The following is an 11,594-nucleotide window of genomic DNA, read 5'->3' on the forward strand; positions in this document are numbered from 1 at the left end:
CAGGTAATTTCCATAAATGGTTTATACTTAAGATTGTTTTCAATAACTTTTAACCAAATTATTAACCTTGTTACTGTAGAACTTCAGATACAAATGAACACACCACACGATCACGCTAGGTGCTTCATTGTAGACATACTCTGTTCAGTCAATTGGATTTATGAAGTTAACAAAGAATCTTAAATAAGAAATCAATGTTCTGAAAGTACAAAGCAAATGCACTTGAAATAATTGTAGATAATTGAAATCACAGAACATAAACTAATCTATGCTTATTTCAATCTAAGCTTCTAATTATAACTTAAAATATGCTAAACTGAGATAAGATAAACAATTATTAAATATAACTTTGAAACACAATTGTATTTACAAAAAACAATCTTACTGATTAACTAACATTATGTTTCCAAAACTATTACGTACAGGGAATTGTGGGAATTTATTGTAGGAAAAATATAGTATTTCAGGAAAATAGGGTAACTATTGCAAGAATTTGTAGATTTCTTGTTAAGTAATGAAAACGACAAATGAAGTGAATTTAGACATGAACAATCATTTTTTTTTTTCTGAATCAGGCTAATCTATTATATTACAAAAAGTCAAAAATTACATCAGTATTACAACAGGGCCTTGGCCCTGTAATTCCTGCCGAGAGATTGACAGTTTGCCCAAGATTAAACATGTCCAAAATTACACAGGTACAAAAATTGGAAGCGATGACAGACTAGCATTACGACACATGACATTGCTTATGACCGACACCTAAAACATATGGATAGCCAACACATCGATTTTGAGATCTGGACTGAGTCCGAACACATACAAGATAACAATGAGTAAAAACAGAGAAAAACTTTCCCTTCCCAGCGACTAAGAGCGAACTGCAGGTCGAGTTATTCATCGTCGGTGGTATGCGGTTCGTCCTCCACCTTGCCCCTGAAGTGCTTGGGGATGTCCGGGTCGGAGAGCTGGATCCTCTGAGCCGGTTCGCTGGGGCCCGCAAGGGCAGCCTGAGAGTCTGGGGAAGAGCTTTCCTTGATAGGGCGTAACAGATCAATAGTAGGCACCTGCATATCGATGGTGGGAACAATCCCTTGAACCAGAGGAGGGTTTCCCTGCGGTGCTTCCTCTTGACCTCTGGAATTGCCACAGTGCTCAACAGAAACCGAAACGATGAAAGTGGAATTTGCCAGAGAGCAGGGTATTCTATACCTGACAGTGGGATGCGCTGTGTGTCCGCATTCCATGATTTCTCCATGCTCAGTTGCCCTACCACGGCCTGCTGCTCGACCCCGGGAGCGGCGATGGTCTGAAGTTACCTCAATTGAGGAAGAGGGAGAAATTGCAGGCCTCTGAGCTGAAGCACGACCCCTTGAGCTTCCGCGCCGGCTGCTCATTCTCAAACGCTCACGCTGCATCGCCAAGTTAACCAGAGAGCAGGAATGTCCCTGCGCAATCCCCCGCAGAACCAGAGGATGTTCCGACGCTGCCGCCGAGTGCTCATACCCTATGTAAGAATGCTGGTAAGTGACAGAGGTTCCGGGCCTTTGTAGCGCCATTTTTCCAATTCGAAGGAGAACAGTTAAGACTGAAATGACTGGTATTAACTCCCGCAGAGGATCAACCGCCGTCATTCTTATGTAACCATCTGCCAGGTACTGCGTGGCTCGTCCGGGCTGACACATGCCCATGTGACGAGCCATTGGGCTGCTACGCGTTGGAAACACCCGCATCCGGGAGGGAGAGGTCTTTTTGCACCAAAGAGATGCAGTCCTTTTTGAGTTGATCATCATCTACCATATCCAAAGAGCCGGAGAAGTATGGTAATAGCTGAGATACACCTTGGTTAGCCATTCTATCTGCTACCTGGTTTGCTGTTCTTCTTACATGCTGGAAGGTTATACTTTGGGGATTTTTGAGCTTTGCCTCCAGGGATTCCAATCTACTGAGCAATCTCCAGCTTGTTGCTATCTTGACTGCCATAGCCCCATCCTGTATTCTCTTGGTCGCTGCTATAAGGATGAGAGAATCTCCTTCGACCTCAAGAGGGAAGAAGTGCTTTTGTTCTGCTAGACAGATCCCTTCCCAGAGTCCTTCCAGTTCTGCTGCATTGTTAGTGTCTTTGCCTATTGATCCATAGTAAATGTGCAGTAATGCTCCTGTGTGGCTTCTGAAGATTCCTCCAAATCCGGCAGGTCCAGGATTTCCTTTAGCCGCCCCATCGAAGTTTAGCTTGAATGAGTTGGTTGCTGGTGGGGACCAGGATGACGGGGAGGTGGAGCTGATTGGGGGACGGGTGATGACCTTGGCTAAGGTAGAAAGGTCTAGATTCCATTCTTTCAAAATATTACGCTCCTGCTGCGATTCTGGCATGTCTGTATCATACCAGGTTCTTATGGCTAAGGTTTCCTGGATGTTTTTTTTGTAGATGAGCCACAGAGCGTCTATTGACCAGGATGTGTTGTTAAAGATTCTGTAGTTTCGCTCCTTCGAGAGAATCCAGTACAAAAACCCTGGTATAAGACTCCATAGAGTGTTGAGAAGCTGGCTTTTGAACGGGTTCTTGTTCCAGTTCCTGATATTTTCCGTTACATCCTCCCTCCTGGGTTCTGTTCTCATGTTGCATTTCTCAACTTTCTCCCAAAGTTGCTTAGCTAGCGGACATGTTTCCATTAAATGGCTGATGGTCTCAGAGTTGAGATTGCAATTTGGGCATCTTGATGGCCCAATGAATCCCCGTTTTATCAAATTGTCCCATGTAAGAATGCGTCTTTTACTTAGCAGCCATAAGAAAGTTGAGATCTTGGGCCATAGCCCTGGTAGCCAAACTTGTCCCCATATTTGATCTTTGTCCGCTTGGAGGTCTGAATAGCGCAGTTGATGGGCTTCTTTAGTGGTGAATGTGCCTTTGGGTGTGTGACCCCATCTGAGTTTGTCCTGCTGGTTGGAGTAACGAATTCTTCGGTATGTGAGTTCCTGATCGATATCAGAATACGTTTCTCCCTGCCAATCCCTCTGCCAGATGCTCGCTGGTTTCCATGATTGGTAGTCATGATGCGTGGATTGTTGCCAGAATTGGTGAACATGGGTGAGGTTCGCTTGCTGCATATGAGTTTGCCAGAGGGGCTTTTGAAATAGATTTGCAAGTTTAGGGAGTTGCTGCCATGAATCCTCCCAAAACTTTGCTGTCGTGCCTGAGTGAATTTCCCAGAAGCTGTGTTCTTGAATGAAGTTGCTGTGAATCTTTGCAGTGTTCCAGATGGGTGATCCTTGGGCTATGGAGTTGATTCTTATGAGATCGCTCCATTGACTTCCTGGGGCATATTTTGCTTGCCATAATCTAGCCCATGGTGAATGAGGTTTGGAGATCCAGTTCCACCACATTCGTGCTCCCATTGTGTTGTTGCTTTGAAGTGGATCCCGTAATCCTAGTCCTCCTTCTGATTTGATTTTGCAAACTTCTTTCCAATTAACAAGAGCCCATTTTCGATTCAGTCCAGTGGAGCCCCAGAGGAAGTTGCGCTGAAGGTTGCGTATGCCTTTAAGGACCCATTTTGGAGCTGCCATGATGGAAAAGAGGTACAGTGGCATTGCTTGTAAGACCGATTTGATTAGGACGAGTCTGCCTGCCATATTTAGAGCACGGAAGGTCCAAGATGAAAGCTTTGATTCTAGCTTATCAAGGAGAGACCTCCAGGAAGCATGTTTGATGGCTGAATCAGAAAGTGGAGCCCCAAGGTATTTGGACGGCAAATGGGATATGGTGAATCCCAAAATTCTGGCAATGTTTCTTTGCGTAGAGGGGGGGGGGTGTTAAAGAAGAAGAGCTGAGATTTCGTGGCGTTAATGGTAGTGCCAGAGGCATCGGAGAAGAGGGAAAGTAGAGAGTTTAATACAGAGGCTTCTCTCGAGGATGGATGACTGAATAACATGGTATCATCAACGAACTGCTGATGGGACAGAGGATTGAGGCCATGGATGGAGATACCTTTAAGAGCTTGAGAGGAGACAGCTGATTTGAGAAGCCTGCTTAGACCTTCTGCCATTAAAACAAAGAGAAAAGGTGAAAGTGGATCCCCCTGCCTAATGCCGCGAGAGGGTCGAAAAGGAGATGAGGGAGAACCATTCAGCAAGACAGAGAAGCTGGGAGAGGTGATAAGGTTCATGATCCATCTGGTCCAGGTTGCACTAAAGACAAAGGCTAAAAGCATTTTGTGAATGAAATTCCAACTGAGCTTATCGAAAGCTTTAGAAAGGTCTAGTTTTAGAATCATACCTGGTTTTTTGAGAATCTTTAATGAGTGAATTACCTCATTTGATAGAATTATTCCATCCATGATCTGCCGGCCTTCTACATATCCCGTCTGTTCTGGAGAGATGAGTAGGGGAAGGAGTGGTTTGAGCCTGTTCGCGATGACCTTTGAGATTAGCTTGTAGATTACATTGCATAACGCGATTGGTCTGTATTTTTCCGGCCTGTTTGGCTCTTCTCCCTTGGGTACCAAAGCTATGAAGGTGGTATTAAGGGCCGGGAGGATCCAGTGCATGATTCTGGATTCCTCAACGAGTTCCCAAACCTCAACTTTGATGAGCTCCCAAAATTCATGAAAGAAATTGGCTGTGAAGCCATCAGGCCCAGGAGCCTTTCCATCTTTGAGCTGAGCCATGGCTTCTTCAACTTCCTGCAGTGACGTGGGCTGAAGCAGTTTGTTATTGTGATCCTCAGTTATGATGCGAGGAATGTGCTGCGTGATGGCTCTGATTGCTTCATCCCTGTTGTCTATGGGTTCCTTAAGAATGTCCTTAAAATATCCTGTGAATTCCTTCTCCATATCTTCATGTGCTTCGATTCTTTCACCTTGTTGATTGTTGATGAAGGTAATGTTATTGTGCATTCGCCTTTGGATTGTGGTTTTGTGGAAGAATTTTGTATTCTTCTCCCCCTCTTTTAGCCAATTGATTCGGGACTTTTGCCGCCAGAGAATTTCCTCTTGTTTTCGACGCTCTTCAATTTGGTTCCAGAGTATCTGCTCCTGTTGTGTTTGTTCGTCTGTTCTGCCTTCTAGAATGAAAGTTTGTTGAAGTACTTGCATTTGCTGTTCCAATTGTTGGCGATTTGCCTGTATATTACCAAAATGTGTGCGATTCCAAACTTTGAGAACTTGTTTCAAGTTTTTCAACTTTTGTTGGAATTGATACATCTTGGCTCCCTCTGGCGGAATATAAGATGTCCATGCCTCGTTGACCACTGCCTTAAAATTGGTATTTGTGAGCCAGAAGGCTTCGAATCGAAAAGGTCTATTGCAGCAGTTACCTGGCCTGGACCATTGTAGCAAAATTGGCCAGTGATCTGATCCTCCTTGGGGGATAATGGAAGCATTGAAGTCCCCTCCCAGGTGGATTGCATTATCCGAAATGAAGAATCTATCGAGCCTGGAGGCAATATGGTGAATACCTCGACGCTTGTTAGTCCAAGTGAAAATTCCATTGGAGGTTGGAATATCCATAAGTTGATTGGTCTGTATGAATTGTCTGAGGCCATTGCTGTCACTGTCGAGCCTGATTCTGCCTCCTTGTTTCTCTTCCATGGATGTTATTATGTTGAAGTCGCCGCCGCCGATCCAGAGGGGAAATTGCCTATTTTCATTGAGGATGGAGATCGTTTCCAGAAGATCCAATTTTTGCTGTATTGTCTGTGGAAAATAAACATTTGTGAGATGCCCATGGATTCTGGTGCCTATAAGGTGGAAGGATGCTTGGATAAGATGAAGGGTGGCATGGAAGTCATATAATGAAATAATCTGTGGGTTCCACAGTATGGCCAGACTGCCTGAGGCTCCAAAGGCGTCTACAGAAATAGAGCTGCTTCCTGCCCAGATCTTGTTTCGAATTCTTTCAATAGCTTCGGTGCTGCGTTTTGTCTCTTGAAGAAAAACTATGGTTGGTTTTTCTTGTTGAATCAGGTTTTTTATCATTCTATGTTTTGAGGGGTTGTTGAGTCCTCTCACGTTCCACGAGATGAGCTTCATGTAAATTGAGGTTTAGGTTTATAGAACTTTGTCAACTTAGGGAATCGCCCCGATTCCATAAGTATTTCACCTACTATTATGGTCCTTTGAAGGTCTGTCTTTCTTCCCCTTTTCTTGGTTTCTTTGAGCACCTTTTTTCCGTCCCAGGGGCTGCCTCCTTGTATGCCAAGACTTTTATTATGCTGCACCTTAGTCAGGACTCCTTCAAGTCTGTCTATTTTCCAGGGGGGAATTGAATTGTATTCTTTCTGTTTGCATGCAGTTTCAAGTTTGAAGATGTCAAGACCATCTAAGCTGACATCCACCTGATCTTCCTCCATGACAATAGGAGAGCTCTGCTCTTCCTCATCTGCTTCTTCATGTAGACTGAGGGCTAGAGCTGCATCTAGCTCCATGTCGGTGTCTTGCTGTTTATTGTCCAACATAGATTTCCCCTGGGAGGAGGTGAAGGGACTAAGATCTGAAACCAATTTTGCATTCTCCAAAGAAGGGTTAGGAGTGAGGTGAGAAAAGGCGGGATCTGTGGACTGCATGGGGGCTGAGGGGTTGTGGGAGGTTGAGGGCATAGAGGGCTGATTTAGGGGGTCAGAACTGGGTTGGTCTTGCATAACTTGCGAAGCGAGAACAGAAAATCTGTTCTGGGAGTCAGCTTTGAAGGCATTGTCCGAGACTGGCTGGCTTTTCTTGGCATGCCTGCGGCGGTTGGGAATTTTGGTGAAACCTTCCGAGTCTTTGTCAGAGACAGCAGAAGCGGCTTTGGACTGTAAATTTAATGGACAATCTCGGAAGAGGTGGCCATGCTCATGACATTTGCGACAGCGGAAGGGTATATGCTCATAATCTAAAGGCTGTGTCCATTCAAAGTCATCGTGAAAGAGACTTACCGAATCAGCTAAAGCTTTGGTCAGGTGCATCTGGACGCAGATCCTAGCATACGAGGTGTATTTGCGGGTTTTTGTTTCAGCCGCAACTTTGATGAAGGTCCCAAGTTTGTTGCCAATATCTGCCAGCGTTTCTTCTTTCCAATATTCCACTGGGAGGGAATACATCCTTATCCAGACCGGAGCCCAGCTGAAATATTCTTTATCAGGGTTGAATCTTGGTTTCCATTCCGTGAGATAGAGACCTGAAGAGTTGAAGAAGTATGGGCCGCCTTCGAATATCCACGCTTTGTCCTCCACACAATGAAAGATGGCTGTGAAGAAGCCTTTCGGACCCAGTTGCAGGGTAACTTGTCCTTTGGGCTTCCATTTTGAGGCTATCCAGCCTTGTAAGGCCTTTTTCGTAGGCCAGAATCCCAGAAACTTTCCTATTAGTGCATGATCCTACATGTATTGGATCTCACCGTTGATGCGGTGGCTTGGCAGGTCGACCTTGATACGCTCTGCAGCCTTCGGGATACAGGTGGCCAAGGTCGCCTTTGGCTGTGACGACGAAGCTTTGTTGTGCGTCTCTTTTTCTGCGTTTTCCTCTTCTGTCTGGGTTGTAGGTATCTTTTCTTCATTCGTCCTTTGTCCTTCCTGCCCAGCTTCAGGGACTGCGCCAGAGGGGTACAGAGGCGGTGCATGCTGTTCCTTGTCAGAGATTGGAGTATCCATTGGAGGGGAGGCGGAGCTCTCCCCTCCTACCGTCTTTGCCATTGCAGGCTTCCAGCAGGAGTCCGGCGGCGGCGAGAGCGTAAGCGATCAGGGGCGGCTAATGGTTAGGGTTCTGAAGCAATTTGCAGTCTGCTGCATCAAAGCGATTTTTTCCTACACCAAAGATCAAAATCAGACATGAACAATCATTGCTGAAGCAATTAAAATTAAATAGACATGTACCAGGGGACCCTCCTGGAACATGTTGTGACAATTACTCATAAACTTATGAGAGTGCTACATCATGGAACACAAGGAGTCTTTTGTATTAAAACAACTTCACACTTTTTACAGGTAACAATTTTTTCACAAAGTAAACATACAAAATGATTGACTAACTTTTAATTCCTCTTAATTCCTAAATTTATAATAATTAATTACATCGTTGGAACCAAATTGGCTCATATGTAGGGTTTTGTTCAATATATTTAGGAAAATACAAACAAATTCGATATAGGAGAAAGGAAATAGTAGTTCATGTTTTGTTGTACTATCTTCTTGAATTTCTTTGGGCATAAAAATTGATTCCTAGGCATCGGATCTCAAATCTTAGTTGTTACCATAGATTTTTTTGATTTGTCTAACTATGTTGTAGGAATTTTTGGACTGATAACCAACATTGACTTATCATTGAATTTCAGGATGTGAGTGGCTGGAGAAAGGAAGAATAGGAATTTATCCACTTTATGAAGATTTTAAACGTCTTCCAAGTGTCAGATCTCAATTTTTTGACGTGGAACCATGCAAACCTTAGAGAGATTGCAAGAAATTATTTCTTGTTGATATTATGTGATTGTAGGAAATAATTCCGGCAATTGTTGAATTTTGAAGTTAGTAACTCAATAAAGGATTTTAATTGATATTTATAAACTAAAAAGAGGAAATTTATTTAAGAAAGACTAATTACCTTCATGATGCCTTTTCATGCCATTATCCTTGCAAAACTGGTAAAAATAAGTTTTGGTTAAAAAATGAGGATGGAAAGGTTGAATGAGATAGTTAGCAAGATATCAAAATTAACACCCAACAACTTTTACTTTAAGATCTAAACCCCCACCAAGAAACATCAATAAAAAATAGAACATTGCATTAAAGAATCTAAGAAATAATGACAAAATTGTCATTCTCAAAGCTGACAAGAGAGGATCACTATGGTGATGGACACAGAAAATTATATTAAGAAAATGCATGAGCATTTGAATTTAAGTGCTTGTTATAAGAAGCTAGTTAAAAATCCTTTGAATAAGATATCAAAGAAATCATTAATGTCATTAAGAGGTCTTCCCTAAATGAAGAAACCAAAGGAAAAATTATACCGAAATGCCCCCTCATACCCATAATCTATGGGTTGCCAAAGATCCACAAGGAAAATATCCCTTTCAAGCCCATTGTTAACACAATGGGTCTCCAACTTAACTTTTGGCCAAATTTCTGGTTAATAAGTTGAAAGCAATCTGAAATGATCATAACATAAAAACTGATGTAGAATGGATTAGCCATTATTGAATTGAATGTTAACTGTAAAGTGCAGAAATCGAGGAAAACTGCTTGATAAGAATACTTTACGACAACTGTTTAAACACAAGAAAGATGCATAATAGAAGTGAAAACAGCAAAAACATAGTTATACCAGAGAAGGAGATTGATGACGGAGTTCGTCCCTGAAGGACTACGTCTTCGGCTCCGCTTTCAGGATGGGCGACCGTTTTTATTAGGAATGAAAAGAAAAGGAGTCGATTACATAGTGATTTACTCAGACTGAACTTGCACACGGGAAATTCTAACCTCTGTAACCAGGAAGCTCTCTGAACCAGCTTTCCAACGCTTCTTACAGTTTCCAAAACCGACTTCGGATGCCCAAGATATGATCAAAACACCGTCCACCTCTCTGTCTCAGCCTCTGAATGACAAGTACCAAAAACACTCAAAATCCTCACTAACTCTTCACAAATCTACAAATGCTCATTTATACAGTGATTAAATGCATCATAACCACTTTGGGCTAATTGCAGGATGAATTGGTTGAGTTTGGATGGGATTAAAAGCTCAGTGTTGTAGCATAGGGACACACAGGCTAGGTGCGTGGTCATCAAATAATTTTGTTGATAAACTGTTTTAAAAAACCCAAAAACACCATAGCATAACCCTGAAACCGCAAACAGTTTGGCTGACTGGGCGGAGGGTTGTAACCACTGCATGTGAGTGTTGGCGGTCTAACCACCAGATGCCACCATGCGTTTCCCCCGGTGGTTCTGGTGATGGTTACGCTAACCATCCAGCACGTTCACATGTCACAACCCGCCACGGTAAATGTTGCGGTTTAACTGTGTCAATACCCCACTGTGGTTAACGTTGCGGTGAGTTTTGTTCACATGGCCAATCTTCTCTGACGCGGTTCCGACGCAGTTTCGATGCAGTTAGGGACTGCAGTCAATGCTAACCTTGGCAGTTAATCCATGCGCTGATCACATGTCTCATGACCCTCGCGCGGTTTAGGACTGACGACTTATGTCTGCAGTTTCAAACCCTTATGGTTAACCTTGTCTCTGGTCACATCACCATGGTTCCGCTGTGGTTTAAGGACACAGTTAGGAATTGTTTGGTGTTTTGTAATGTTTTTTTGTATTGTTTTACAATATGATTAGGCCGAGAGCTATTAGGTTAGGGTTTTAGGTCATAGAACTTAGGTTATAGCATGGATTTAGCATAGGTTTAGACTTTGCTTAGGGTTAGGTTGATTAGGGTTTAGGTTTTACATTAGGTGTAAAAACACCCTTTTACCACACTTTTGTCGCAATGTGACATAAACCATATACATATCGTCGACACCAGCTGCCTTTGCGACGATATCCCTTTGTCGACACCCAAATCCTGCGAGGCAATGACACGACACATGTCGTCGACCAATCCTGGTGGAACTGTCGATGAACACAAGTCAACAACCAGGTACAAACCCTCTCAACTGAACGCCATGCAAAACCATAACATTACCTGAACAACCTGATTCATAACCAACACTGTCGAAGCTGAATTGAAGTGAGGGCAATACTGAACACTGATGGCGACACTTGAACACCTGTGCAACTGAATCAACAGAATCCTCCTAGATCAATTAGTGGGGAGGATATTTTCTTATATCAAAGATTCAACTCACTTTGTAAATAGGATGAAGAATATGAATGTGACTAATACTCACATCCTTCTTATTTTTTATGTAGTGTCTCTTTTCACCATGATCCCTATTAATGAATCAATAAATGCTATTGAGCATATAACTAATTCCCAAGTAATTCAACTAGCGGATATTTGTCTTAGATCCACTTTCTTTACTTTCCAAGGTGATTTGTATGAGAAGACATGTGGAGTTTCTATGGGATCTTCACTTTTATCCTATAATAACTAATCTTTATATGGAACACTCTGAGCAAAAGGCTCTTGATTCCTCCCTCTTGAAACCTACTTTTTGGGTCAAATTTGTTGAGGACACTAATGTTAAATGGCCTCGTGGTATGGATAACCTCAACAAATTTGTATATTATCTTAATAATAAGTCAAAAAATATTCAATTCACCAAGGAATTTGAGGGAAGTAACTCCATTCCCTTCTTAGATGTGCTCTTATCCAGGAAAAGTGATGGCTTGTTGAGCCACCAAGATTATTTTAAAAAGACCCACATTGAAGGTTGAAAAGGATTTTCAAAAAGCTATGAAGGCTCTTCAAAACCAATGACTTGTACACAATCTCTATTATTTATCATAATATTGTGGTCCATTACATCCAAGGAACCTTTGGAAAAATTTCCAATCAAGAAAAAATAATACTAAAACCATTTTCTGACCTCTTCATGCCATTATAAACCTACCAAAAATTTGTGAAGTATCCCGTGGACCCTTTTCTTCATAGAGGTGTTTATTGTATCCCATGTTGT

At 42.5% G+C, this 11,594-nt stretch overlaps 1 protein-coding gene across 1 annotated transcript; it reads right to left on the reverse strand.

Annotated features, from left to right (window-relative positions):
• Positions 1 to 5,007: 5,007 nt before the first annotated feature.
• Positions 5,008 to 7,669, reverse strand: LOC149170254 (uncharacterized). The gene is made up of 5 exons (XM_089425488.1): positions 7,375 to 7,669; positions 6,914 to 7,155; positions 6,161 to 6,790; positions 5,315 to 5,693; positions 5,008 to 5,120 (listed from the first exon to the last, which is right to left on the reverse strand). The coding sequence occupies exons 1-5, from the start codon at positions 7,667 to 7,669 to the stop codon at positions 5,008 to 5,010; spliced, it is 1,659 nt and encodes a 552-aa protein (XP_089281614.1).
• Positions 7,670 to 11,594: the final 3,925 nt, after the last annotated feature.

Source organism: Pinus tabuliformis, chromosome 4_2 (assembly GCF_031772625.1).
Source record: "Pinus tabuliformis cultivar Carrire ecotype Pingquan chromosome 4_2, CPIR1, whole genome shotgun sequence".
Taxonomy (NCBI): domain Eukaryota; kingdom Viridiplantae; phylum Streptophyta; class Pinopsida; order Pinales; family Pinaceae; genus Pinus; species Pinus tabuliformis.

What these genes read in the sequence shown, in the direction of transcription:
- LOC149170254 (XM_089425488.1), bottom strand. Translation starts at nt 7,669, where the DNA reads ATGGCAAAGACGGTAGGAGGGGAGAGCTCCGCCTCCCCTCCAATGGAT. An exon ending in GCCCCTGGGACGGAAAAAAG is followed by an intron (nt 5,694 to 6,160) that starts GTGCTCAAAGAA and finishes TATTTTCCACAG; the next exon opens with ACAATACAGCAAAAATTGGA. An exon ending in GCTACAATGGTCCAGGCCAG is followed by an intron (nt 5,121 to 5,314) that starts GTAACTGCTGCA and finishes GGTAATATACAG; the next exon opens with GCAAATCGCCAACAATTGGA.